This window comes from Thermobia domestica, chromosome 7 (genome assembly GCF_964235325.1).
Source record: "Thermobia domestica chromosome 7, izTheDome1.hap1.1, whole genome shotgun sequence".
NCBI lineage: Eukaryota > Metazoa > Arthropoda > Insecta > Zygentoma > Lepismatidae > Thermobia > Thermobia domestica.
The window spans coordinates 240,063,004-240,089,478 of NC_137460.1; the positions used below are offsets into that span (position 1 = coordinate 240,063,004).

Here is a 26,475-nt window from a genome sequence, read left to right on the forward strand (position 1 = left end):
ATGAGTTCTCGGATACGCTTCTCGCGCTGATAAGCTGGACAATCCCGAGACCAAGCAGAATGCTCACCCTTGCAGTTAACACAGAAGGGCTTGGTCGCTTTACAGGGTTCCGCACCATGACTACCCTGGCCACAATTCGCACAAAGAGCAGCACTCGCATTACACGAGGTGCTGGTGTGCCCAAAATGTTGACATTTAAAGCAGCGCAGAGGACTTGGTATGTAGGGTCGAACTTTTAAACGATAGTAACCAGCTTTCACAGACTCCGGAAGCGTGGGCAGACTAAAAGTAAGAATCAGTGACTGAGTAGCGACAAGTTCACCTGACTTCTTACTTTTGATTCGAGCTACATCTATAACGTGTTGGTCCGCTAATTCCGACTTGATCTCCTCTTCGGTGGCATTGAGAAGATCCCAACACGATATCACCCCTCTTGAAACGTTCAACATACGATGCGGGTCGACTGTAACCTTCACCGGTCCAATGGCAGTTAACTTAAGTAACTTCGCCGTTTGCTTCTCGTCTACCGTTTCCACCAATAAAGTGCCATTCCTTAGTTTCTTTATCTCCTTAACTTGTCCGGCTTGATAATTTATGACTTTATTGATTACAAAAGGGGATAAGCCCTTAATAGCACTCGGACGGTTTTCCTCAGAACTGGCACTATCAACATCTGTCTCTTTAATTACAAGATATCGGACAACAGGGGTCGCGATACTTGTCCGTTCCACAATTTCACTATCAGTTTGTTTGGGCTTCTTCCGTGAGGGAGAGCCCGGTTCAGTTGGAAGAGTTTTTTTACCCATATAAGTGAGATTATAATTAAACATTTATATAGAAAAAAGGGGTGTGAGGTCACACCAGGGCGTTAACAGGGGAACTAACGCTACCCCCTGGCCATCCCTTCAGCACGCCCGACACCTTAGGATCAGCGTGGGGCCGACGCGGTCAAGGGGAATGGGAGTGCAACAAAACCATTCCCGTCGACAAAAACGCGTGGCCCCGGAAAAGGAAGAATTAGAACAAAACAAAAGAGACCTGTTCAACAAAAAGAGAGACCCCCTCCAGCCCAGGAAGAACAAAACAAAACAAAAAGGTGCGGATTTTTTTGTATTTTTTTTGTTTTTTTAAGTTATTGTATATTTTGCGATTTTTTTTGGTTTTTTGTTTATGTTCAAAGACTCAACACCCCGGACAACACCAACACTGGACGTACACAACATTAGGCCGGGTGGGTGCACGTCCTCCCCAAGGGGAGGAAGACGTCCACTAGACCTGCCTCTTCCCGACTCCCACCAACCACCCGCGAGTCCGGTAGCGGTATTAGCGGCTGAGAGGGCGTGCAATGATATGAAGATGAGGGGTGATACATGAATGAATGATGAAGCCGCCCTCTCAGCTCCACCCCCTCCCCGACGATGACGGTCCGATACATGGAGGGGGTGCGAAAGCAGAAGTACAGGCAAAAAATAACAAATTTTGCCTAGAAACGTTGCATTTTTACTGAAGTTTCTAGCATTGTTATTCTTTATTGTAAAATATTAGTACACACTGCTATGGTACACACTGGTAAAGAAACTAAAAAAAAAAAAAAAGAAATACACGTCGAACTTCCTTCATTTTGTTATTCCTTCGACGTGTAAATACCCCTACAACGGAGGAAAGAAATGTAAAAGATCGTGAATAATAATAATAATAATAGTACGCAAATATACTTACGTATCATCCTAACATATATATATATATGAAATCAATAAAGAGTTCAGAAATGCAGGTTACGAATTCAAACATAGCACTTCAACATATACCTAGGTATATAAACGCTTTTTGGTACACGATAGCGGTCGCTTTTGTCAACCGAATCAAATCAAACTTTGTACATAATTAGTATGGAGTAAAATATTGGTTACAGTCGAAGATAGATCAAATCGTTGTAGGGGCTGGGAGTCTAGTCTCCCCCGTCCCTCCAAAAAACAATTATGTTAACTTGAGCAAGCAGCTGCATTTTTATCTGAATCAAACAAACTTTGCACATTGGGAATTAATAAGTTTCTTTAAAATCTACAATACTTCGATATCTACCTAGCGCATACAGGCCCATGCCAGAATGTATTTCTTTATTTATAATTATTAGTTAATTAATATAATTTATTAAGATCTTCGGGCATCTGTTGCTCATTTTACGATTGAACGACGTGGCAGGCGCCTATTTTTAAAGAGTACCATTCCCGTATATCCCGGTGAGATTGAGGAGAAATGCTGAATTTTTCAGAGTTTCCATCAGGTGTGTTCGAACCTGTGACTTCAATAATAATAATTATTATTAATAATATTAATATTAATATTAAGCATTATTATTATTATTAAACACACAGATTTCCACACCACCTTGAGATAGTGTTTATGGCGCGTTACCATTTTTTAAATGGAAGATTCGCCTGCAGGCCTATAAACGATTTTGAAAAAGTATGCGAATCGCACTTTACCTAACTTTTTAATTGTCTACGCTTTCAAAGATATCTTTTTCTCATTCGATTTTTCATTAATATGTCTAATACGAATGATTTACAAAAAGTTTTCATGACACTTGAATCAATACCCTCTCCATATAGCCTACGTGCCATTCTGTTAGAGGAGAGGCAAAGGTATAGTAACAAATATCTCTCCAACAATTCCTAAAAATACTTCTTCCATTTTCTTAACTTGCTTGAAGAAAGTATCACTTGGAATAGTCACATATCCGTATGATGAACGTGAGACCCAGTCTGGTATAGTGTAATTATGGCATGATGGTGTTCGGTCTCGCGTTCTTAGTCCCAAATTTTGATGTGTTTTGTTATAATTCGTGGCTATCCATCCAGCAAGATATTTCAAGCCGTCTTCAGAAGTATCACCTATCTGAAACTCTCTGGCTGGTTATTCAGTCTCGCTAGCTGTGTCAGTATCACTACTTACAGTTAAATGATAATCCATTGGTAGTTCTTCGCCTAACATTTCATCAACGTTGTCTATGTCTTCCGCGAAAGTTTGTAGAGCGGATGAAACAACAAATTCTTCGTCTGTAACATCAGTAGTGCACGCATTTGTCTTAAACATTTTCGGGCTTTTCCCTAAAACTATCATCCGAAGCCTGTATAAAGCATTCAAACCTGACGGACGGTCATCAAAGTCTCCTCGATATCTTATTTGAGAAACTAAGCATTCAAGCACGTCCTGGTTAACTTTGTCTATGAGAATATACTTTAAGTCATAATCTCTCAAGTCTTGGAGGAGCATTTGAATGTGTTAACAGACATTAATATGCCTTTCTGAAATAGCACTTGTTTCGTTTTTTCTGTGCATTTCATAGAGCTCAAAACATCATATATTCTTGTAATTTCTGTCTCTGAACGTTTTCGTGTCTACCAAAAGGGGATTTATATGGATTTATCGCTTCTTTATTGGATGAAGCATTCATTATACCGAAACAGTCGTTCATTCGTTCGATAAAATATGCCGTCTTCGTTGTTACTTCCTTGTTTATAGAGCTGTAGCAACCGTGTGGAACAGCAACTGTGAAGCGAATTTCACATTTTGCCTTTGAGTAACCTTACATTCCATAGGGAGATTGTTAATCTTAGGGCAAACATTTATTTCACTCGATGCCAATTCTATCAGAGCTTTAACAGGCTCTTGATTAACAATTGACTCGTCTTCTAAAATGAAGCCATTGTCAAGTAACCAGTTTCTAATTAACTTAAGGAGGTGAGGAGCATCGGGAAAATAATAAATATTTCTTCCAGTAACCGAATTAGCAAAATAAGGTTGAGTAGTACTCAAACCTAATTCCTTCCATAGCGACAAATTCCCACCCCGACTGTGTATCTTACAGTTTGAAGTTCGCAAATTATCTTGCATAAGAGCTGTTTCGTGATTTTTTTGATCCAAGGCTAAGTATACTGGCTGTTTCCGCTTCGCACACAAACCTCTTACCATGATGACTTGCATGTGGTTATGGGGACCAACAACTTCATCAGTTTGTTAATTGTATTCCCTAGTAGCATTTACACTCATTTCATCAAAAGCGACCAGTCTCAGTTTTTGAAAAGTATCCAAGGAGAAACTCGGCTTCATAAGATAGAGGACGTCGCTGAAAATCCGCTTAGTCACATTAATTTTCTGGGCCCATCTTTGAAGAGTAGATATCCCTAAAATAGAAGTTATAGTTAATATTAGTAAAATCTTACAATTACAATCTGGAACTTCATATTTTACATTTGCTAAAATAATTGTTTGAATTTTTTAAAAAAAGAAAAGCATGAATTATAAACGTTTAGTGTATTAGTGTATGTGGGCTGGATTGTAGTCCAGTCGGTGGACATCCAAGTTTTTCATGTCGAGAAACAAGATAAAATAGGAAATGCTTTAAAAAAAATAAATATTTTCCACAAAATATTGGTTTCACATCAAGGACAAAGATCTCACCGGCCTACAGAAAAAAATTTTTTTCTCGGTGCCTAAAATTTTAGAGCTGATTTTAACTATGTGTGGGGCGCTGAATCCAATAATGTAAGCAGTTTTTTTCTATCAGCTCTACTTTGGTAGATACAGGCTACTGTACCAGTAGTGTTATTTACGTTACAATGTATGTGGAAGAAATATTACAATCCAAAATAAATATGTAAATTATAAATGATGTAACCACTATTTCTGCATGCTTCTTGCAATAGTATGCAAAATAAGCAAAAGAAATACAAATATTCTCGTAATAACAAGTTTGAATATGATCTTATAAACTCTGCAACTCAAATAAATCCTACTGTGCTCTATAGAGATTTCTATTTGGAAGAACGGCGCTCTTTTCTCATTAGTGCTGCTATCTGTCGGTAGTAAACGGAAACTAGTCATATAGTAGTTCCAGGAACGTCCACTAGATTGCATTGGTATTCTACTTGGCTAGTGGATCGTAGTTGTTGTCTTGCAGGTGGAGTGACATGTTGGAACATGTGAGTTGTGTTCTGAAATCATAACTTGTATCGCGTATACTAAGGCTTTATATTTAACATCCGTGTTAGTGGCCTGAACATAAAATGAGTTCAAGTCGAAGAAGTTGTGTTAACCATCCTGATGTGTTTTGCTACATATGTGGTGAGTACACATTTAAAGACAATAGAAAACATATCAGTGACTTTGTAAAAAAAAAAAAGCATATCATGCATATTTTGGTGTACGCCTAGGGGACCAAGATAAAACGTGGGCTCCACATATTGTGTGTAAAATGTGTACTGAACACTTGCGACAGTGGACAACTGGAAAAAGAAAAAGTCTTAAGTTTGGTGTTCCAATGGTTTGGAGGGAACCCACAAACCATGTTGATGACTGTTATTTCTGCCTGGTAAATGTTACGGGTATGAATAGAAATAACCGGAACAAGTGGACATATCCTGATCTGCCTTCAGCAAGACGTCCAGTTGTTCTTTCCGATGAAATACCAATCCCAACGTTTCACCACTTGCCAGAGCTTTGTGAGACTGAAAACGAACGTAGTGAACATTCTTGTGACATGGATGATGGAAGTGACAGTGATTATGAGGGAATGTCAACAATTCCTGAACAGTTTAATCAAGATGAGCTAAATGATCTAGTTAGGGACCTTAATCTTTCAAAAGAATCGTCTGAATTACTTGCTTCCAGATTGAAGGAGAAAAACGTACTAGAACAAGGAACTAAAATCACATTCTACCGAACAAGGGAAAAGGAGTTTTTACCATTTTTCACTGAAGACACAAATCTCGTATTCTGTCACGATGTTAGAGGTCTCCTAGAACACATGGGTCTTCCAGAATACAATCCAGATGATTGGCGCCTGTTTATTGATAGCTCCAAGCGAAGTTTAAAATGCGTCCTTCTACACAATGGCAATAAATATGGCTCAATTCCAATCGCTCATTCAACACGACTGAAAGAAGAATATGAAGCAATTGCTTTGGTTATGGAAAAAATTAAATATCAGAACCATCAGTGGGTGATTTGTGTGGATTTAAAGATGGTGAACTTTCTTCTTGGACAGCAAAGTGGCTACTCAAAATATCCTTGTTTTCTATGTCTGTGGGATAGCAGAGACAAAGCAAACCATTGGTCAAAAAAAGAGTGGCCGCAGAGAGACGACATGGTTGTTGGTAAGAAAAATATTATTAACATGCCTATTGTTGAGTGTGACAAAATCATTTTGCCACCTCTACATCTCAAGCTCGGTTTGATGAAGCAGTTTGTAAAGGCGCTAAATAAGGACGGGCCGTGCTTTGCTTACATGGGAAACAAGCTACCTCAGATCAGCACAGAAAAATTAAAAGCTGGAATATTTGATGGTCCCCAAATAAGACAACTCATGAAAGATCGGGCTTTCGTGGAGTCCATGAATGAGACTGAACGTAGAGCTTGGACCTCATTTGTAGAAGTTATCAAGAATTTCCTTGGCAATAATAAAGCTGATAACTATGTTGAGCTAGTGAACCAGATGCTTAATGCATTCCAAAAACTTGGATGTAATATGAGTATCAAAATTCATTACCTGCACAGCCATTTGGACCGTTTCCCAGACAACGTAGGCAGTCTGAGTGAAGAACAAGGTGAAAGATTTCACCAAGATATTAAAACAATGGAGGACCGCTACCAAGGAAGATGGGGTGCCCATATGATGGCAGATTACTGCTGGAACCTAAAAAGAGACTGTGCAAAGAAACATTCAAGGATGTCACGAAAACGAAGCTTCCGAAGTGTTGAATAGATCGTTTTGAACAAATTATTTGATTTTTTATTCATAAAAACTATTATAAAATGTAGTTACAGAGTTATTATGTACTTGATGTTTGTGTTTATATGGTTTTCATTATTTTCAAAGTGTTCCAAATAACAGATTTAAATGTCATAGTTTTCTTTTCACTTACAGTAAAACAGCACCTATGCAATTTTCAACGTTGTAGCAGGTCAGTCTTGCAATTCCTATATCTCAAAAACTAAAGCTGTTAGGGGAAAACTAACGCCATATTTGGATTCAGCGTCCCAATTCTACTTCAAATCAGCTAAGAAACACCCGGCACCAAAACCACTGTAAGCCAGTGTCATCAATCTTAGAATATCGGGAAAAATTTCTAAAAAGGACTATTAAAAATACATTTTTCGAAAAACATGAACATCATACTTTTCTGTGCTTGAAATACCTTATAGAATGTTTTAAAAATATTTTAAGCCATCTAGGAATTTTGAACAATGATGAAAACTCAGTAAAATCATTACATCCTCATCTAAATGTCTTTTGTAATAATGAGGTTGCTATCGGCAAATTTACGATTCCTTCCTCTCTGATTCGACATTATTTAACTTCAGAGAATTCAAACAAATGCATGAACTATGTGTTATATACATAATTAAAATACACTTCCAATTGAAATCGGAAGCTTATAGCATATACCAGTCTCGTATCTGTGGAGAGGGAGCACGGGGGCGGAAACACTAAATTTTTAACTTGCCAGTCAATTTCCACGGTAGGCTTGCAAAAAAGATATTACTGTTTGATGAATAATAATATGGTTGGATGTCCCCATCCCCTACACTTTCTTAGGCTGGCACGTATTGTATGTTTTAAAATATAATAAGAAACAACTATTAACTCAATTTTATTTACATATTTGGTATGATACCGGGAAGAGGACAATTCATTTTATTCCTCATGAAAACATATTTTTTTACTGCACTATCTTAGAGTGAATGCTTAGGAGATCTCCTATGCAGTCCATTTCACTACGAGCTTCTTTCTCAACAAAATATTTACTTGATTTTCTGAAAAGTGGTTCATTAGCTGCTTCTTCACTTCTTTGTCAATTGTTTCTTACATACGTTTTAGCTCAGCATAATTTGTTTGATAATTTCTTTCAAAACATTTACTTGATTTCTCAAAAATTTGACCTCTTTCTCTAGCTATTGAAACAACTCATCCCTGTTCATCGTTTCCTCAACATCTGATGGTCGTTTTAATGTTGAAATACTTTCTAGTACCTATTGGTGTGCGTAAATTGAGAGAAATAATTGGTTAGGGTACTAAAAGAAATTGGTTAGACTACTCACTGTCAATAGCCTGGAATTTAAAAATAAATATTTAATTTACTTTGTCATGGTTAGTGATGTTACGAGACGAGATGATGCGATGATATTGAAGAAATAATTCTTGTTTTCACTTACCCATCGTTGTCAAAATTATATAACAATAATAGTAATTTTACAAGTAGCTATTCCCAAGCGTAAGTTACAGAACAAATGTACTTGTGTCTAACAGGTAATGATGCCGACGAGACGAGAAGAAAAATGATTTTTCAGTATTTTCACGAGTCGAGACTACAGTCTCTAGTAATGTTACTTATAAAAGGAGAAGAGAGAGCGTTTTTACGAGACTAGACAAGCCCAAATCTTGGCTCGTGAGCATCACTAGTAACAGGGTGCTGTTACACTCTATTGGCCAAGTTTTAGGTTCAAATCTCGAAGCCACTTCATCTTTACTGAAATTTACGGAATCTCCTCAGTTTTACCTGGCAAATAGCGGGCTCGTGCTTTTTCTTTCAATCATTTTTTCCAATGGAAGTGATCGTCGATAGACATAATAAAATTTGCATAAAATGTAAAAAAATCAGCATTTTGCAATAAAAAATAACGCTTGTCTTTTAAAACCTATTTCAAGCCAAAGATAATACCGAGGAACTATATAAAATAGATTTTTAAAGCATGCTAATTATTTCTCAGAGAAAAATGCCAATAAAGTTACCTGTACCAAAGCTTTCCTTAACATTCGTTTTTGCCGTTGTTTTGTAGATTCTGCTGTTGTTCCACCAACAAAGTTTTCTGGCAATAATTTTGTTGTAGGGAGTGCATCAGGCTTTAATTTTCTCTCAAGTTTGGTGTTAGCAGCTCAGACTGAAGATCTCTTTCAAAATCAACCAGTGTAAAATGATCGGAGCATGGGTATGAGGTTTCTGGGTTCCATTCGTCTCTCCTCTTACATTGGGTTATCCACTTTTTCATCAAATGTGGTCAATTTTGGGGGAACCTTCTGAAATAGAAAATAAAAAGTACAATTTGTAACAGTTATTGATGTTAATATTATGATGATGATGATTAAGATGACAAGATAAACGCATAGTGATTTATTAATTCCATTGGATGATGATGATGGCTGAAGAATGGAACCTATAGTCAAACGTGGGAATCGAACCGATTGTGACCCCGCTAGGAATCGAACTCGGAACTCTTGATTACATTTAGAGGACATGCTATGAACATACAGAATTTACTTTAATTTGAAGCATGTTTCGTTTGTCTTTTACTCTTGTATAATTTGATTTCATTTCTAAGTCATAAAATGTCAGCATAAATCATGACGATAAATGTATCTTTTGTACAGAATAATTCATGCGTTTCCGTGAGAGAAGTTCATTGGCCGTTCTATTTTATGCTACACATCAAACTCGAGAAGAAAACTCTACATACGTATGAAGAGAAAGGTCTTCTATTCCTCTCTTCTTTAAATTTGTTCTTGAATTTGAGCAACTTGCAACTGCACGTGAAGTCCCAGGCATTGTCAATCAATACACAAATGCTCTTTGAAAACAAAGATATACTCGCAACATATAATTAAAACAGAAAACAAAACACATGAATTGATTTTAAAAAGCATCCAAAGTCACAGGAGAAAGTACGCTTCAAGCAAGCAACAGGATATTCAGTGGAGGAAGGTTCGGTAGGATCCGGTTTCAGTGGAGGAAGTGTTCTTTTTTTGGTATAATAACGTTTCATTCTTCCTCCTCTGAAACGGGATCCTATCGGACTTTTAGATGATATTAAACAGAACTACCAGGACAACAACAATTTCTGGATTGTCTTTCTTTCTACTGCCGTCGACTAGTGGCGCTTATTTCGATTTTTGCTTTTTCAAATTTTCACGATCTCACCTCTACTAATAGGAGTTACCATGGCATTTTTCACAGTAGAGTCTAATTTACTTTTAGGAAATTCTACTTTCCCTTCACCACTTTTTCCCATAGACTCCTATAAAGCTCTTTAATTTCATTATCCGAAGATGTGTCAACCAATTCATGAGTTAATTCTTCTAGATTTTCATCTAATATCTTATTTGCCAACGCTCCGGAATTAGCGTAATACAGCCTTTGCGTTCTAGCATATTATTCCTTCTATTGATCCAAGTTTTTTTCTTTGTTTTATAATATCTGCAAGTTTATCATTTATTTTACCACTATATTTTAAAGCTAGACTAGTATCTGCTTCAAGTATTATTGTTAACTTCTGATACACAGTCCATAGATCATTTGCTCCATAACATCTTTCCAATAAGTCACTTATTTAACTATATTCCTCATTTTTGTCTTCAACCCACATTGTACTTTCAGCAGTGTCAGCCTTTTCCTCAGGAATAGTCCACTCAATTACTATAGAAGTTAACGATAATTCGTTGATGGCCTCTTGAGTAGATGGAAGATTACCCACCTCAACCACTTGGTGATCCTCTCCATAATTTAACATTTTTGAAATCTGTCCTGAGTTTTTTCATCTGGCTTTCTGTCCAAATATCAACTGTATTTTGACTATTCATGTTTCTTTTATTTCTATTGATCCTGTGCGGTAAACCCTCCTTCCAGTTCAACACCATCACTTGTCATATTTCCAAACGCACAGAGAAAACTGCTGAATCATTGGAGCAATGTGAACTGTGTACTAAATCATTTTCCTCTAAAATTGGCCACGGCTAATACATGATGAAAAAGCACCCTTCGGCATAGTATAGAAGACGCTCTGGGGAAGAGAGTTTGCCACACTTCTGGTGAGCAGACGAAGAGGACACCCTAATCAAAATTTGTAGAAAGCACGTAGGTATTTCCAGTGTAAACCTAATTACATCTAATGCGCTGTAAGGCCCATTCTTGAAGAGGACAGAATAGTCAAAAGGGAAGGGGCCAGCGAATCTTAGGGAAACTCCACGACTCAGCCCACGTGGTTGGAGAGGCGGACGGTTGTCGGGATCGGCTGCGTCGGTAGATTGCTCGTGTAGATCCCGAGGCAGACTCTGAGGCTTTGAAGGAAGCTACACTTAATGCCCTTTTGACTGAATATATTTGTCTGAATAATAGAACTGAAACTCACACGGAGGCGGGGGAGAGCTGTTCTCAGCAGATAAGATTTGAGCTTGGTCGAGCCCAGAGCGAATCTCGATCGCAGCAGGTGTTGCTCGAAAATCAGGAACCTGGAATTAGGAAGCTCCAATAACGTCACGCACAATTTAAAAAGCAGATTGTTAATCTGCAGAAGGAGAGGGAGATAGTGATCGATGAGAACAGGAAGTGGCATGAGCTACTTTCTTTAAAGAATGATGCATTACGAGAGAGATTTCTAGCACAGCCAGCTAAAGGCCATTGTATTTCTGACTTTAAGGAGGAGATTGAAAAGTAGATGCAGAAATGGCCTTTAAGGAATGGGAGGTTCAGATGCTTTGTAATATGCTGGAGCAATTCTGCGAGGAGAGCAAGGACTTGAGGGAGCCTCTGTCCTGTCTGGCGGCAAAGAGCGGAGGTAATGTTGATAAGGGAGTTCAGTGCGATTTGTATCTTGGCTATAATAACTTCTTTAACATTCCGAGGGAAGAACTTCATTCTCCAGAAAGTCAAGATGAGAAGCAGTGAACAGCTGCTTCAGAAGTAGAAGCAAGTGCAATGGGGCGCCAGGCCGGTGATCTGACCGGGGAAATGAATGGCTACTTGCTGTCGGATATGATTGAACTTGCTGGGGGAGCGGTTGGATGAGTGGTGTGACCGTATTGTCCATTTGTGTAAGCAAAGGACAAAGTTATGTGAGCCCAGACCTCCAAAGAACACTTCTACTGGAGGCAAATCTAAGAAGGTACAGGAATATGGAGACAATGACGCTGTATAATTCAGATCCCAAACGGCTGGTAACTGCATTATCGACGGAAGAGTGCCGGGTCAGATGGCTGATGAAACACCCCGTCTAGGGGCGTTCAAGATCTCTATGAACAATTGTGGTCGGTCTCTACTAGAGTTTTCGGCAATTGCTTCCGAGAGAAGTGAGAGGTTCTGTGAGCCTATAGGCTTGTCAGAACTGAAAGTTGGTTATGCTCGTATCACTGATGATACAGCAGTGAGGCCAGATATCCTTTAAAAAAAAAGCTGATCTCAACGGTGAAGACGGGCTTAAACTACTCTGGCTATTGTTTAATGTGATTCTGAAGTCAGGTAAAATTCCTTACGCTCGAAAGGAGCATAGGACGGTCCTAATTCCGAAGCGAGAGAGAGAGAGAGCACTCGAAGGCCGAAAACTGGAGAACGGTCACAATCGCTTCTCTTCTAATGCGTCTCTTCACTGGCATCTTAGTTGATAGATTGCAGAAGAATGTGACGTTTCATCGTTCGTAAAACGACTTTCTGAAGGGTCACAGTACGGCATCCAATAGCTTCCTTGCAAATGAGTTGCAAGGGAAACGTAAGGGATTATTCCTGTGAAATTTTGATATCAGGAAAGCATTCGATACGGGGCTAAACGGAACAATTGTTCAGTCTCTCAGCAGTTGTGAAGTCCCTGAAGAGTTTTTGGAGTTGGTCAGGGAATTGTACAAGGGGAAGCGAAGCAAAATAGATGGCCATAACGTCTCTCGGGAAATAAAAACGGGTGTTAAGCAAGGCGACACGCTTTGTCCCTTACTGTTCAACTTGGTGTTGGATGAGCTGCTGAGGTTGGATGGTTGCTCTGGGGAGTTCCGTGTAGGTAATTTTGAGATGGGTGTTCTGGCTTATGCCGATGACCTAATTGTAGCGGTTGATTCTGCCGAACATCTGCAGAAAGCGCTAAAGGTGGTTCATGGGTATTTGGCACAGGTAGACATGAAACTCTCGATCGCGAAGTGCCGTCCAATAGAGATAGTTCCCACCTCTAGAGCTCGGTATTCCCAAGATCCAGGATTACATATTTTTGAGGAGCAGGTGAAGAAAGTTGAGGTGGAAGAGGCATTTCGTTATCTGGGGTGTATATTCACCATCACAAAGGGGCGCTTCACTCTCTACAACAGTGACTACCTTGGCCTTCAGCGAAGGCTCTCTCACTTAGGTCTGAAGCCTAGGCAGATCATTCTTATGTCAAGATACCTGATACCGCGATTTCTATACCAATGGACGGTGGCTGAGGTTGGTGTTACAGCCCTGAGGTCGTTTGATCAGGAAGGCAGGAACATTGTTTGCTTGAGTCGCTAACGGATTGTTTATTCTATGCCAGGCGCACGGACGGAGGCTTAGCTTTGAAGAGAATAGTCCGTTTTTCGGGGTTGAAAAACTGGCCAGAATTGTTATACAATCCTGATCATATTCTGAGATATCTTGCAGAGGAGATTGGTCTGCAAGTCAAGGTAAAGGAATTCGGACGTTCTAAGAGTATTCAGGGTTTGATTTCACTTGAAAAGTCAGAGAAGGCTTAGCACAGGGAGGGGGGTTGGTCATCGATACTTGGAGTACGCCTGGCTCACAAGGAAAGCGATTTTTCTATTTTAAGTCTGTTCCTGTGACGAATGGGGGCTGTCTGTCTGCCGGCTAAAAGGGACTATAGCTAGCTAGCTTCATTAGATGATGTTTTGTTGTTTCTTGGCAGCTGTTGTGTCTTGCATGTTACTTGTTATTCCTCTGCATGATTTGTAATAAAGCTGCTTCAGTTAGCTTGTGTAGTTAGGTAGATGATGAGGCATTTTGTAATTGATTCATGTATATTTGTCTTGTTTCTTGTTGTATTTATTGTTTGCTATGTATTTTATTATTTGCTTTATACCAGCACCTTTGTTGCTGGGAATTGTAATTTCACATTTATTGTATTTCATTGTTAAGGAATGGCCTTAGATGACAAGGCACTCGGCTACTGGAAGTTTAACTAGTGACGCGCATGAATACTTTAACGATATTCCCACTGTCGCTACCTATCTAGCGAAACCACAGCCAAATTTATATGCCACCGATCTAGGAGGGAAGTTGCCTTGAGGAGCAAGCCTTTCACTATACAAATGAAAAACTGTCCCCCATAGGTCGGTGATAGATACCTTTTGTCGTTGCCTAGCAACGGAAGGCTTGCGGCGCGCATCAGATTGTGTGTGGTGAAATTCGAGCAACGCTTGTATTCCAGTAGTGCTGTTATTTTGCAACTATATTGTTAGAAAAGAAGTAACATTTAACACTGGGTCGCAGTCTCGTATTTTCCAATAACTTTTTATATAAAGAATGTTCATATTTAAATACACATATCCGAAACAAAGTTACATAACAGACACGAATTAACTTGAACAAACTGAAAATAAAATTATTGAAAGTGTTACCAATTGGCATTTGTGAGACAGTAAGTTCTTTCAGTTTCGTTTCTGCTATGCGGATTTACGCACTGAAGGTGGCAGTGTATTCGATGACGATTCAAGCTTTTCTATACAATGAAAAAGAAAGGACAGGTTTGTTGAAATGAATGCTAACTCGAGTTTTACGGAGCGATCTTTTAACAGTTCTGCAGCGATCTTTTAACGGATGGAGAATTTCTATAGAAGATGCTTCGTCTTACTGAGATCATTTACGACAGATATGAATTGTTCAAAGTTGTGGTCCTAATACTCAACGGCATCCAACCAAGTATCTCATAGCGTAACTACAGGAGCGATTGGAAGAGGAATCCCAGGGCAGTTTTGATAAAAAAAATGTCTATTCTTTCACTTGCCTTGATAAAAAACTTTCTTTTCATTTGAAACTAGTTTATCGTCCGTGGGATAAGGAACTCCATACTTTTACAGTCTTTTTACATATTCTATGCAACGCATTAGCCACACAGGTAACATGCACAATTTTGGGGTATCTAACGGCAAGTAGTAGCTCTTTTATGTAAGCTGCAGCATCTGTAACAAGAAGAACATTGTCAAATTTTGTGCCTTCTGGTCACAATAGCTGCATTGCTTCGTTGAAAAGCCTTGCTATTTTTACATGTGTAGCAGCAGATAGTTCTTTTCACACTAGCAAATAATTTTTCGTCAACACAATGTCGTCATCACGTCGCACTTTTACAATCACGTTTCTCACTTCTCTACCACTGGAGTCTGTAGTTTCGTCCATTCATACGGAAATATTTTGATGCGCATATTCCAAGCGAATATGTTTCACAGTTTGCTCGTAACACCTACGCAGGTAAGTTTTGTTGCTTCTTCAGGCGGTTCGAAGTTCGTATATTTCAAGAGAAACTTTCGTAATTCAGGGTTCTTTAATTTGAACAGTGGAACATCTGCGGAATACAAAAGCTCCGGATTTTGCTATTACATCAATGCTGGTCTCACATTATCAAGAAAATGAGTCATGAAATTGTTGAAACTTTCACCTTGCATCCAACCACTATGATTCGCTGTGCCAAAGCATCGAGAAGGCCTGTCTTTCACAAAACAATCTTTGAAAGATATCTGTGGAAACACAAATATAGGTGGAATTACATTGCCTGTTGCGGAGACCGCTACGCACATTGTAAGAAGTTGTCCTCTGTCTGCAGACGTAATTGAACCTATATGCTTTATTCCTTTTGGGGCAACAATGTTCTTAGGCTTTTGGAAAGTTGTAATTCCTATTTCATCTGCATTAAAGATGGTACCGGTCGATACTTGGGACAGTTTATTAAAGAACATTTTTACGTTAACTTCATTAATAGCTGAGGCTGTAGCTAGACTTGTTTCTTCGGGAACACGGGTGGATAGTATAGAATGCCGCTGGAGAAACTTAGTGAACCACTCGACACCAGCGCATTCGTTTGTTTCCCAGGTAGCTGGCATATCTACATTAAATTCGCTTGCACATTGATAAGCTAACTTTGTCACATTCTTTAGTGTCCGGAATAAATTCTAGCTGTAGTTTTAGTGTATTTCTTTATTTCACTCTCCTGATTATCACTGAACAGTTGTTGGCTTCTGATGTAACTTACTACAACAGACTTAACTGTTTCTTGTTTCTCTTCACTTTGTTGGTTTTTGTATTTTCACATACCTAAAAAGAGTAACGTGGCAAATATCATACCTTTCTGCTACGGAACGGATGCTGATGTTATCCTTGGCAGCTTGGCAGCTTTCAGCATAACGTCAGGGGGTGTCTCTGTCCTCTTGTAGACTTCCTGATGGAATTGCAGGACATTCTGAAATTAAACAGAAAGACAGTTAAATTAAGTTTTAATGTTACACATTTTTATAGTTATGTAAGTCAATAAATAGATCCATAAACTGGTAAGCCAACCTCTTTTTACGAGGTTCTCGTGGAAAAGGTGGTAACATTACGAACTTCGTCTCAGCAACGAGTAAACACAGGGGTTCGAACCGCGAGATTGATCATCTGAGGCTTACCAGTATTTGATTTCAAGCAAATACCAGGATGGTCTCTTAACTGAAGCCTTGGTCGCTACTCTATTCTTAACTGAGGCAGGAATGCCTAAAAGCAATAATTAAAATTTGTCCTACATTAAAGGCAGTGTGACCACTCTCAAAGCGTTTTGAAATTCCCCGTTTTTCTGGCTCTGCTCGACAAATTCCCAGTTGTAATGGGCACTAAAAGACGAATATTTTGCGAAAGAGCCGGAAGAGTTATTTATTTAGTTCCCACCTGAACAATATAAAATTACGCTATCGAAAGAAATTATATTTTCTTATCTGTTTTCATTACTTCCCGATAAGTGCATTGATTTTTCTTCCAGAAGAGCAGCTTCTTTTTTTTTTGTCCTGCTCTGTGTACCCCACTTTAGTTCGATGCAATTACATTTTTTCTGCAATATCACTGTCAGAAAACATCAATTTAAAATGATAAATGTTGATGCACAACCCTCAGCTTCTCGGCAGGACATATCGTTCATTACAATTTGTAAACACCAATGCACCTCAGCTTTAGTAACTGAATCTGCTAATAGGTGACGTTAAATAGTCGGTTTAGAAGTAGAATGAATACTGCCTGACTGACAAGAAAAAGATGTATCATTCTCAGTCGAAGATGCAGAAGTTCGACGCTTGACAATGATCGGTGGATGAACTTTGTTCACTTTTAGTTTTGGACTTCTTAATAAACGATCCGATACCCAAGCACTTTTCTGATCTTTTACCATTAGCAGTGTGTTACATTGATTTTGCATGACTTTTAAGGGCAGCTTTTCCCACACTAGTAATGTTTATGGAAGTCTTACACAACACACAAAACGCAGACGTTTTCGATATTGGATCTTCCTTAACCCACGGAAATTCTAAAGCATAGGACTAGTGATAGATAGTGGTGCTGGGCTTACAATACGACATACTTCCGCCTAAAAGTAAACGATGAGAAACATAATTAGAACGATTACCTAATAAACAAACTCCATGGTTCTTAATAATCACAATAACATTTAAAACACAGTTCTGACCAGAGCAATATGAATTATATTAATAACTATATGTTTTTTGTTACAGTTTCAAGGACCTAACGTCCTCTTCATCAGACATTTAGAAAAGACAGATCACAGCAAATCTTATATCTTTCTCGGCCGTTAGTTAACATACTCATTTGCTATGATATAAATCTATGATATAAATGAATATGCTAACTAACGGCTAAGGAAGATGTAAGATTTGCTGTCATCTGTCTTTTCTAAATGTCTGATGAAGAGGACGTTAGGTCCTCGAAACTGTAACAAAAACATATAGTTATTAATTTAATTCATTTTGTTCTGGGCAGAAATGTGTTTTAAATGTTATACTGATTACCTAGTAAAACATTCAAAAATCAGGGATGGCGTAAGATTAACAGGATGGGCGATGGCGCACTTTCTGTAGACATATGAAATGAAAACAAAGGGTGTATGTTTGACTGCTCTAATGGTTTCAAAATCTATCTACCACTATTTTTTGCTCGCTCACATCTGCGGAATAAAAGTCTGTTCGGTCAATGTGAGTGGAGGATGCCGATATATATATATAATTTAGACTTTGCAAGATTTTACTTTGTAACGAACACTGACTTGGACTACATAAACAAACAAAAAAGAAGAACAAAGTATGCCACAAGTTCCAAAGCAAACACTTAACACTCCAAAGCAAATTAAAAAGACCTACTAAACGAAGTAAACCTAACCTAACTTAGCTAACGAACTTACTAAAAAATTAAAAACCCATAAAATAATCCTAAGCAGAATTTTCGGTCCATTTTGATTCCTTATATCTTCTTTTTCGATTCATAACGCGAATACAACTCCCCCTTGACTTCTCCGCCTTATTGGACAATAAAAAATAAACCGAGAGAACAAAAACAATAATCATCGTAATACCTGCGATCTTCAATTAATATATTTTCCATTCACAACGCAAATGAAAATGCTCCAGTTGATTTTTCCACTGTATTAGGCAATAAAAAATAATAAGTGCAGGTAACGGTAATATTTCACGAAAAGGTGTCGTTGATCCAGATGTAGAAGTTTCAGGTTGAATTTCCAGAGAATTTGGAGCTGCAGACGGAGCTGTCAAGTGGTAAATATCTGCAGGAACATTTGAAGATAGGCAACTGTATACAGCTCTAGGTACATGGTCATTAGGCTTACCTGCAAGTACATCTTCCACAAACTCCTCTTCACAAAAGACGTTCGGATCCAGAGGATAAATACCAGTGGCTTTAAAAGCTGATACGGTTTTCGCAACAGTAGCTACATGAGAGTATGCTTTTGCACTGTCCCCATCCCAGTTTCATCCATATTGTATATTTCAGTGGGTGCGAAATTGTACTTTGCCATAACTCATTGCAGATTGGTAAAAAAAAATCTTGATACCTTACTTTTCTTGAAACATTTTATTCTGCTAGCACTAGTGCCTTCTGGTTTCCTGATTGAAATGCCATCATTTCACTTTAGAAATCCTTTCAGCCAATCGCTACCAGTCATACAAGATTCTTTATTGAAAGAATGTTTGATGTTTTTCTCTGCAAATTTAAATGCAGCAGGCGGTTGAAGTCACCCCATAGAATACGTTGGCCAAAAATTTCATGTAATCAGCAATAAACTATTCCCGCTCTCTGCAGAAAACAAGTTCTTTGTAATCGGTAAACACTGCACTTACGTTTTGCCAACCTTTCTTGTAGAATGAATGAATGAAAATAAGTAAAGGGAAATTACCATATAGCAGCAAGACTATATGTCCCCATCTTTCTTGTAGCGTACTAAACGGAATACCGCTTGCCCTTGACACAGATGGTATCGAGTTTCCTTCTTCAGTATGTCATCGTAGAATGCAGAGAAGCTTCAGTCCGTGAACCCATATTTATAGCTCGTTTGTAGTTCCTCGCCATCTCAAAGAAATAAACATAAAAACGCAAATGCAGAAAAGGCCATGCAAAAACTGTAAAGTTTAAATTATTGACGTACCTAAGGATGATGTTTCCTGAATCAGGAAACAACGGGTTGTAAAACTTTTTTTAAATTTAAGATGAACTATTAACAGTATTTGCCGAGATGACATCCAAAATTTGAACATTTCTAGCTCCGAAAGTAGGCATGTTTGGAAACTTGCTAAAATGCTTTTTCCTTTAGTTTTGATTGAAGAAATTCACCATTAAATTTATGACATTTCCTTTTGCAACAGCGTGTATGAGGAATTGAATTTTGTTTTAGGCCTATAGGGGTAGACTGGACCTTGTGTCCAGTAAATATGCACAATTTGATCCTTTTCCAGTTACCAGTAGGCCCAACCAATAAGCAAACTTGTGTTTTTGTGTGCTTTTTTGTTTTATTATGTTTATTACAATAAATATTTACCGTACCGAAGAATAGATATTTACTGTTTCATTTTAAATTTTCATTGTAACAGTTTTTTAATAAAAAAAGAAATAAAAGTGTTATTTAAAAAGTAGTTTACAGCGTTGGAAGTAAATATAATTTGCAAATAAATACTCTTGAGTTCACTGTTCTAGCTCCTATCTTCACCGAGATTTTTTCGGTTTTAATATTCTGGCTACATTTGAATTTCTAAAGATGGCACACTTAAGATGTTTCAAACCAGTTGCGGGTTATGTAGAACAGTATTGCTTTTGATCATGTTAAGTTGCATTTCATTATTTGCTTTCGTTATAAGAAACTGGCAAAAGATTAGATTGTACATTTTTCTTGGTCCAATGGTCCATTTCACTCTTAAGCATACAACAAAACTTCATACTCACACTCAGTCTCTGGTAAATGGCACACATGTTCGTATTTTTACATGTGCACTCTCATACACGTACACATGATAATTAACAGACAATATTTTTGTGGGAAATCCTGGTACCCTGCGGGGAATGCCAGTCAGCATGAATAGAATAGAATAGAATATTTATTGTCATTAAACAACATTTGTTACAAAAGACAGCGTCAACATATAAACAAGTATGTACAAAGAAAGAAAAACAGTTACAATTTACACTTTTTTAAATTCGCCGATATTATAAATAGAATTATTTACAAGAAAAGATTTAAAATGTTTTTTGAAATCATTATTCCCTTAATTATTCTGCGCATGTGCGCTGTATTCCTAACCACCCTTATAGACCTTGTTTCCGTGGTGCTGGGATTTACGAGCATTATGCTGGACGTCTTCGGTCAACATGTCCATGGTACATCTGTGCGAATGAGAGTTTTCTTGCCGACGATTTCGTGTGCCCCCTCTTTTTTTGGTTCACTTCTGTGCTATACCACCATAGCTGCTTTGTCTACCGCGCCGTGATTTAAGATTGTCTATACATTCTAAACAGCACACTAGTTCCCAGGTGTACCAATAGAAGTTTCTCGAACTGTTAGATCAGTACTCCGATTTTAATGTGTTCTTTACGGACGGTTTTAAGGATGGGGATTGTTGGGTGTGTCTTTGCCACCGACGAGGGTAGCTCAGACTTCCAACTGCATCGCCTGTGTTCCGTCGTCACTGCTGAATTAACTGCTATTAAACTTGCCTTAGACGATGCTCTTACGCTTTCGTTACGTCGCGTCGTGTGCTGATCTGCACTGACTCACATTGCGTCGTTATGAGCTTATGGAATGTCTTCACTACGCACTCCCTCGTTCAAGACATTCTCGTGAGATGCCATCAACTACAGCAACAGGGTTGTGTCGTCGTTGTCTGCTGGGTGATGTTGACATCGGGAGAAACGAACGTGCTGACACAGCTGTCAAGAACACCACCTTGTCCGCAGTTGCACTGGAGCATAGCCTTCCTTGCTCCGATTTTTGCCACCATTTTCCAGCTTGATGCGCACTCACTGGCAAGTAGTTTGGAACCAGGCAAATTACAATAAACTTCACGCAGTTAAGCCAATTCTAGGGGATTGGCGAACGTCTTCACGCCTCAATCGTAGTGATAAACTGCTCCTGGTGCGTTTACGTATTGGACACTCTCATGTAACGGATAGTTATCTGCTGCCTGGTACAGACCGTTCGGATTGTGAAGAGCGTATTGTCCCTCTCAGTATTCAGCACATTCTTGTTGAATGTTCTGAATACTCAGATCTGAAAGAACGTTATGGACTGACTTCTCTTCTTACCCATGCCTTGGGGGGATGCCACTGATATACTTAGCAGTACTTGAGTTCATTCGTGCTTCTGAGGTTGCTCACGTTCTCTGAGCTCTTTTAGTCTGTTATTACAATATTATTGTTGCTATTTTTATTTCTGTCACCTTTTATTGTTTTTCTATACTGCTGAGCATAAATAACTTCGACTTATTCCAGCTTTCACTACTGAAGTAACGTTTACTTTTCCTGTGTATATTTAAGTATTCCCGATGAAAAATTACCACAATAATATATCTATAGACAAATTCAATTCCTTGCAAATTCTAAATACATTGCAATGAAAAGGCAAAATTACAGCTACAAAAACCTAGCCATTCTTCGTTTCCACACTGCACTAAACTTCAGTATTTGTGCATCTAACAAATATTTTTGTACACTAACATGTACCTATTCACAAACATGTATATCTAAAAAATACAAAATCTTTGACAAAAATATTCACCTTCTGCTGATTGCTTTGCTACATTTTGTCATCTCTAACACACATACGAGTGACATTATTCAGAAGAAATTTAAAAATGTCATTAGTCTAATACGTACAATTCTGAAACAAAATACAATACATTGGTGTAATGTCACTGGTGAAGAATAATACGTGATTTTGCATTGCAATAGTACTTCAAATATTAGTAATTAATAAGAATGAGGTCATATTGGATGTGAAAAAATGGTATGTGCACACAAAAATTGTTGTTTGTTTGTAATGAACCTAATTGACAAAATATTGTGACACTACTGAATAGCCATAGTGTAACCATCATTATAAAATGATTCATTTCAAGTAATGATCACAAAAGCAAAATTTAAGGCCTGAGTGAATTCTTGTTCAAAAATATCAACTTATTGGCATGCTTTCAAGTCAACCGATTTCTTCTTTTGCTGATGATCATACCTGCGTAGAAAATTCCCTTTCAACTGGTACTGGTATGGCGGGTATAATCAGATATTTCAATGCGAGATTGATGAGTTTTGGGAAACGATGTTCGGTCAACTGCCACCACTCAAGAGGATCATCGGAGGGACGAATGTTAGGGTCCGACAAATACATCTGTGCTTCATTGGTCATCACCTGGGTCGTGGTCGTGGAGTACTCTAGCCCAAGGAGAAAGTCAATTGCAAATGTAACGTCTGAATCTACTGCATTTTAGACGTAACCACGGTCTGCTGTCTGCCATGTGTCCCTGAAGTTTCTCCATTGTTATCTGCGCTTTACTTCAGGAAGAAAGTATAAACCCTTGTACCCAAGGTCCAGCAAAGAACAAAGACTAGAGATGGAATCACTGACCGCTATTTATCATCAAGATGTAGCCTCTCACTGAGGTCCTGTGCTATTGTTTCTTTCATGGTAGCAAGTCTGATTTTTTTGCATACCAAGTGCTGGATACAATGCTTTGAGAATGGGGAGTATGAAGAAACGGACTTGTGTCGTTTACTGAAAAGAACAGTAGTTGCTGGTTTTGGGGATTGAAAGGACACTTCTAGTTGCTCCAGAAACTCCCAGTTATCGTCCGTCACTTGTAGTTTCCTCCATTGCTTGGTGAGAGTTACGGATTTGTGTGTGAGGATGTCCACCACAACTTACCGCTGCTCAAGAAGACGACTTATTTCGAACGCTCTGTTCCACCGCATTTTGGTGTGCTGTATGAGCTTGTGTCCGGGTAAGCCCAATGTCTTTCATATTTTGTTTATTTCAGACGTACAAACGGCGTTTTTGATTCCATGGCTTTCATTAGTTTCCTCAAACTGGAGCCCTCTACTGCAGACGTGGGAACAAGTCTTCGGCTATCATGTTGAGTATTTCCTTGTCAAAGTTCACCAACCTTAACCTACATCTTATGTACGCCGCTGCTGGTATAACATCTACATTTTTACCAAGGGGCCAATTTACCTGGCGATACTCCTACTGCTACTTCTGAATCTGGTTAAATCTTGTACTTCTTCCTCAATATCTTTAACATCGTCCGCAAATGTTGTGTTCGCAAATGTTTCCACAACGTCCCGGTGCTGCTTTCACAGTGAATTTTTCCCAAAAGTATGTACACTCACGTCCAAAATTATTGTCGCATGTCTATAAATATGTTGTTGTAGGTATATAATTTGATGACGAATTCGCCCGGTACTTCTTATAATGTTAGTATGTGTACAATCGGGAAAGTTATGTATATGTCAAATTTCATGTCAAAAGAGCAGTAAATAAGAACAATAAAACGAAAATAAATCTTTTGTGTCCATTTAGCATCATTTTGCTTTACTTATTTTAATTTTCGTATTTCTAATTCTTTTTCCTATGAAATTTACCACAAATATACATTTCTCGATTATACACATAGTATCAGTATTAAAAGTACCCTCCAAAATCATCATCAAATTATATTCTTTCAAGAAGACAGTTATAGATATGGGACAATCATTTTGGACATGAGTGTACACTATGCTTCATTGCTGAGTATACTAAAGTGTTTGTACACTGATCTGTGCTTTCCCATCTTCACGCTGCAGAGACTGAACTCAACTGATCAACCTTTCTCGAATATCGACTCGACTCGACAGGCTAGTGTATTTGTTTTTCTTCCTTAACAATACGACTCCACATTCCGAAGAGTATTATGTTTACCACGTTAAGTCACTCGCAACACTACAGAGCCCGATCTGTATTGTCTGTTAATGCTGTAGGGTTATTGTGCGGCGCATACGCAAATATCTAATGAGACCGAGTTCCCATTCCTTCGTTGCAAAAATTCAAAGATGAGAAGAAAATGCACAAAAATGGAACATGTGTAATCTGACTTGTGACCATTGTTGAAAGGCGCGAGAAAAATGTATTAATTATAATAACAATATTACATTGTCATTTAGAAACTTCGGGATCACTGATACGTTAAATTATATCAGATTTTCACTGATCAATCACATGACGTAGAAGACAAACGGTGACTTTGTCTTTGCTGAAATACATGCAAGTGCATGTAGTCATCAGAGCAGGCTAAAAATCCAAGATTTCTATTATTACTGATTCCCATTTTACTAAAATGTTAGTTGTGACTAATCACAGTCCGTGCAACATAAACATTGGCTTATTAATTATAATCAGAACTACATGTTGTATATAATTTAGTTATATAAAAAAAAAAAACATCATGTCCAAGTAGTTGACCAATGAATTTTGCTTTTCTACTTCTATTACTTTGATTAGTTGTCTTTTCTCATTCACTTCTTGCAGTACCATCTTATTGTTTTTCTTTTCAGCCCAGCTTGTTTTAATACTTCTTCAAAACCACATTTCCGCTGCCTGAAGACGGGCTTTTTCCTGTTTTGTTAACGTCCAGATTTCGCATCCATACACTGCACACAAATGTTTTCATAAATTTCTTCTTAGCGTGGATGGCAATGTGCTTCTTCAGGAGAAGGTTCTTGCTGTTCTGAAAGGCGTTCTTGGCCAGTACTATTCTTCCCTTTATTTTACTAAGTCATGTGTTGATTTCTTCTATATTGCTACCGAAAACTTGGCCACTTTCTGAGATCTGTTTTCTCCTATTTTAATTGCAGGTCTTCCTTCACCTCTTTTGTTATCTATAATCATGATTTTGGTCGTCTCCGTGTTGATTTTTAAGCTTAAGCTTCGTTATCTCCTGGTTTGAGACCCTGAGCATTGTAAATTAGGAACAGAGGTACGTCTATTTGAGAGCTCTATAAAGTTCTCCTTTAGAAAGGGAAAAGAAAGCAACTTTTACAGTATTAGCATCAAGGCTACAAAAGACATCAATATATAACTTGATGTGGAATTCGGACCACATGAGCTTCCACCGGGAATCGTACCCAGTCTTGCGCATCATAAAGTGCTTACTAATTATATGAAAACAAGTACATCAAATTTCACATTCATTAAAACTGACCTTTTCCTTGCGCGAAACAGACACTTCTACTAGTATAATTATATAACGTGACAATATAAATAAAATGTGCGGATTTCTAGAAGCCGAATGGTGTAACACATATATATACATAGCCAGAGGTTTGATTCGTTTTCATTAATATGAAAAGTGTTGAATTCAGACTCATACATTTTCATTAAATATACCAAGTATTTCGATTACATTAATATTTTATTTTGATTCATTAAAGATATTACATTTGTATTTTGTTTTGTCTTCTTTAGATTTAATTTGGGAGGATTTCAACAGGAATGGCGTAGAAGTGCCATACACTCCTGAGGACGAGGACGAACCTAGAATTCCGTGGGATGCGGACATTCGCGTTCTGAATCCACATCCACAAACACCACCAGCAACTCCTAATCCTCCAAGCGTCCTCAAGGAGGAGAAGCGGGAAGAAGTGTCCGAAGAATGTAGTTTCTGTCGGGAGAAAAGTCAACCACCCATCATCTATAAGAGTCACACGCTGAAGAATGAACTTGGTCAAACCACCTGTCCCAGGAGACGCAGATATGTTTGCAAGCTTTGTGGCGAAACTGAGGATAACGCCCATACCATAGATGATTGTCCATTGAATCGGGCCAAACCTGAGACCGCCATCCTCTACAGCTTCATCGAAACGAAGGAGGTAACAGGAGTGAAGGAAGGGAAAAAGAAGTAAAGTTCTTCCCGTAAATCCTAATTGGCAATCCCTGTCATTTCATGCGTTATCAAGAAAGTGTACCACAGCCAAATGAAATATTTCTACTAACTTTTCATTATTTTACTAACGAAACTGTACTTTTTGTGGAAAAATATTTGGTACCTCCTTTCTTTTTCATTAGGATCCACATATTTTTAATTATAAGTCTTTGATGTGCCAAATCATAGATCTTATTAATGTGTTATTTATATTT

General features: G+C 38.2%; 1 protein-coding gene across 1 annotated transcript; it reads left to right on the forward strand.

Moving 5' to 3' along the window:
* The first annotated feature begins 23,289 nt into the window (after nucleotides 1-23,289).
* On the forward strand, nucleotides 23,290-26,240 carry LOC145689620 (uncharacterized). The gene is made up of 2 exons (XM_081763806.1): nucleotides 23,290-23,305; nucleotides 25,804-26,240. The coding sequence occupies exons 1-2, from the start codon at nucleotides 23,290-23,292 to the stop codon at nucleotides 26,238-26,240; spliced, it is 453 nt and encodes a 150-aa protein (XP_081619932.1).
* Nucleotides 26,241-26,475: the final 235 nt, after the last annotated feature.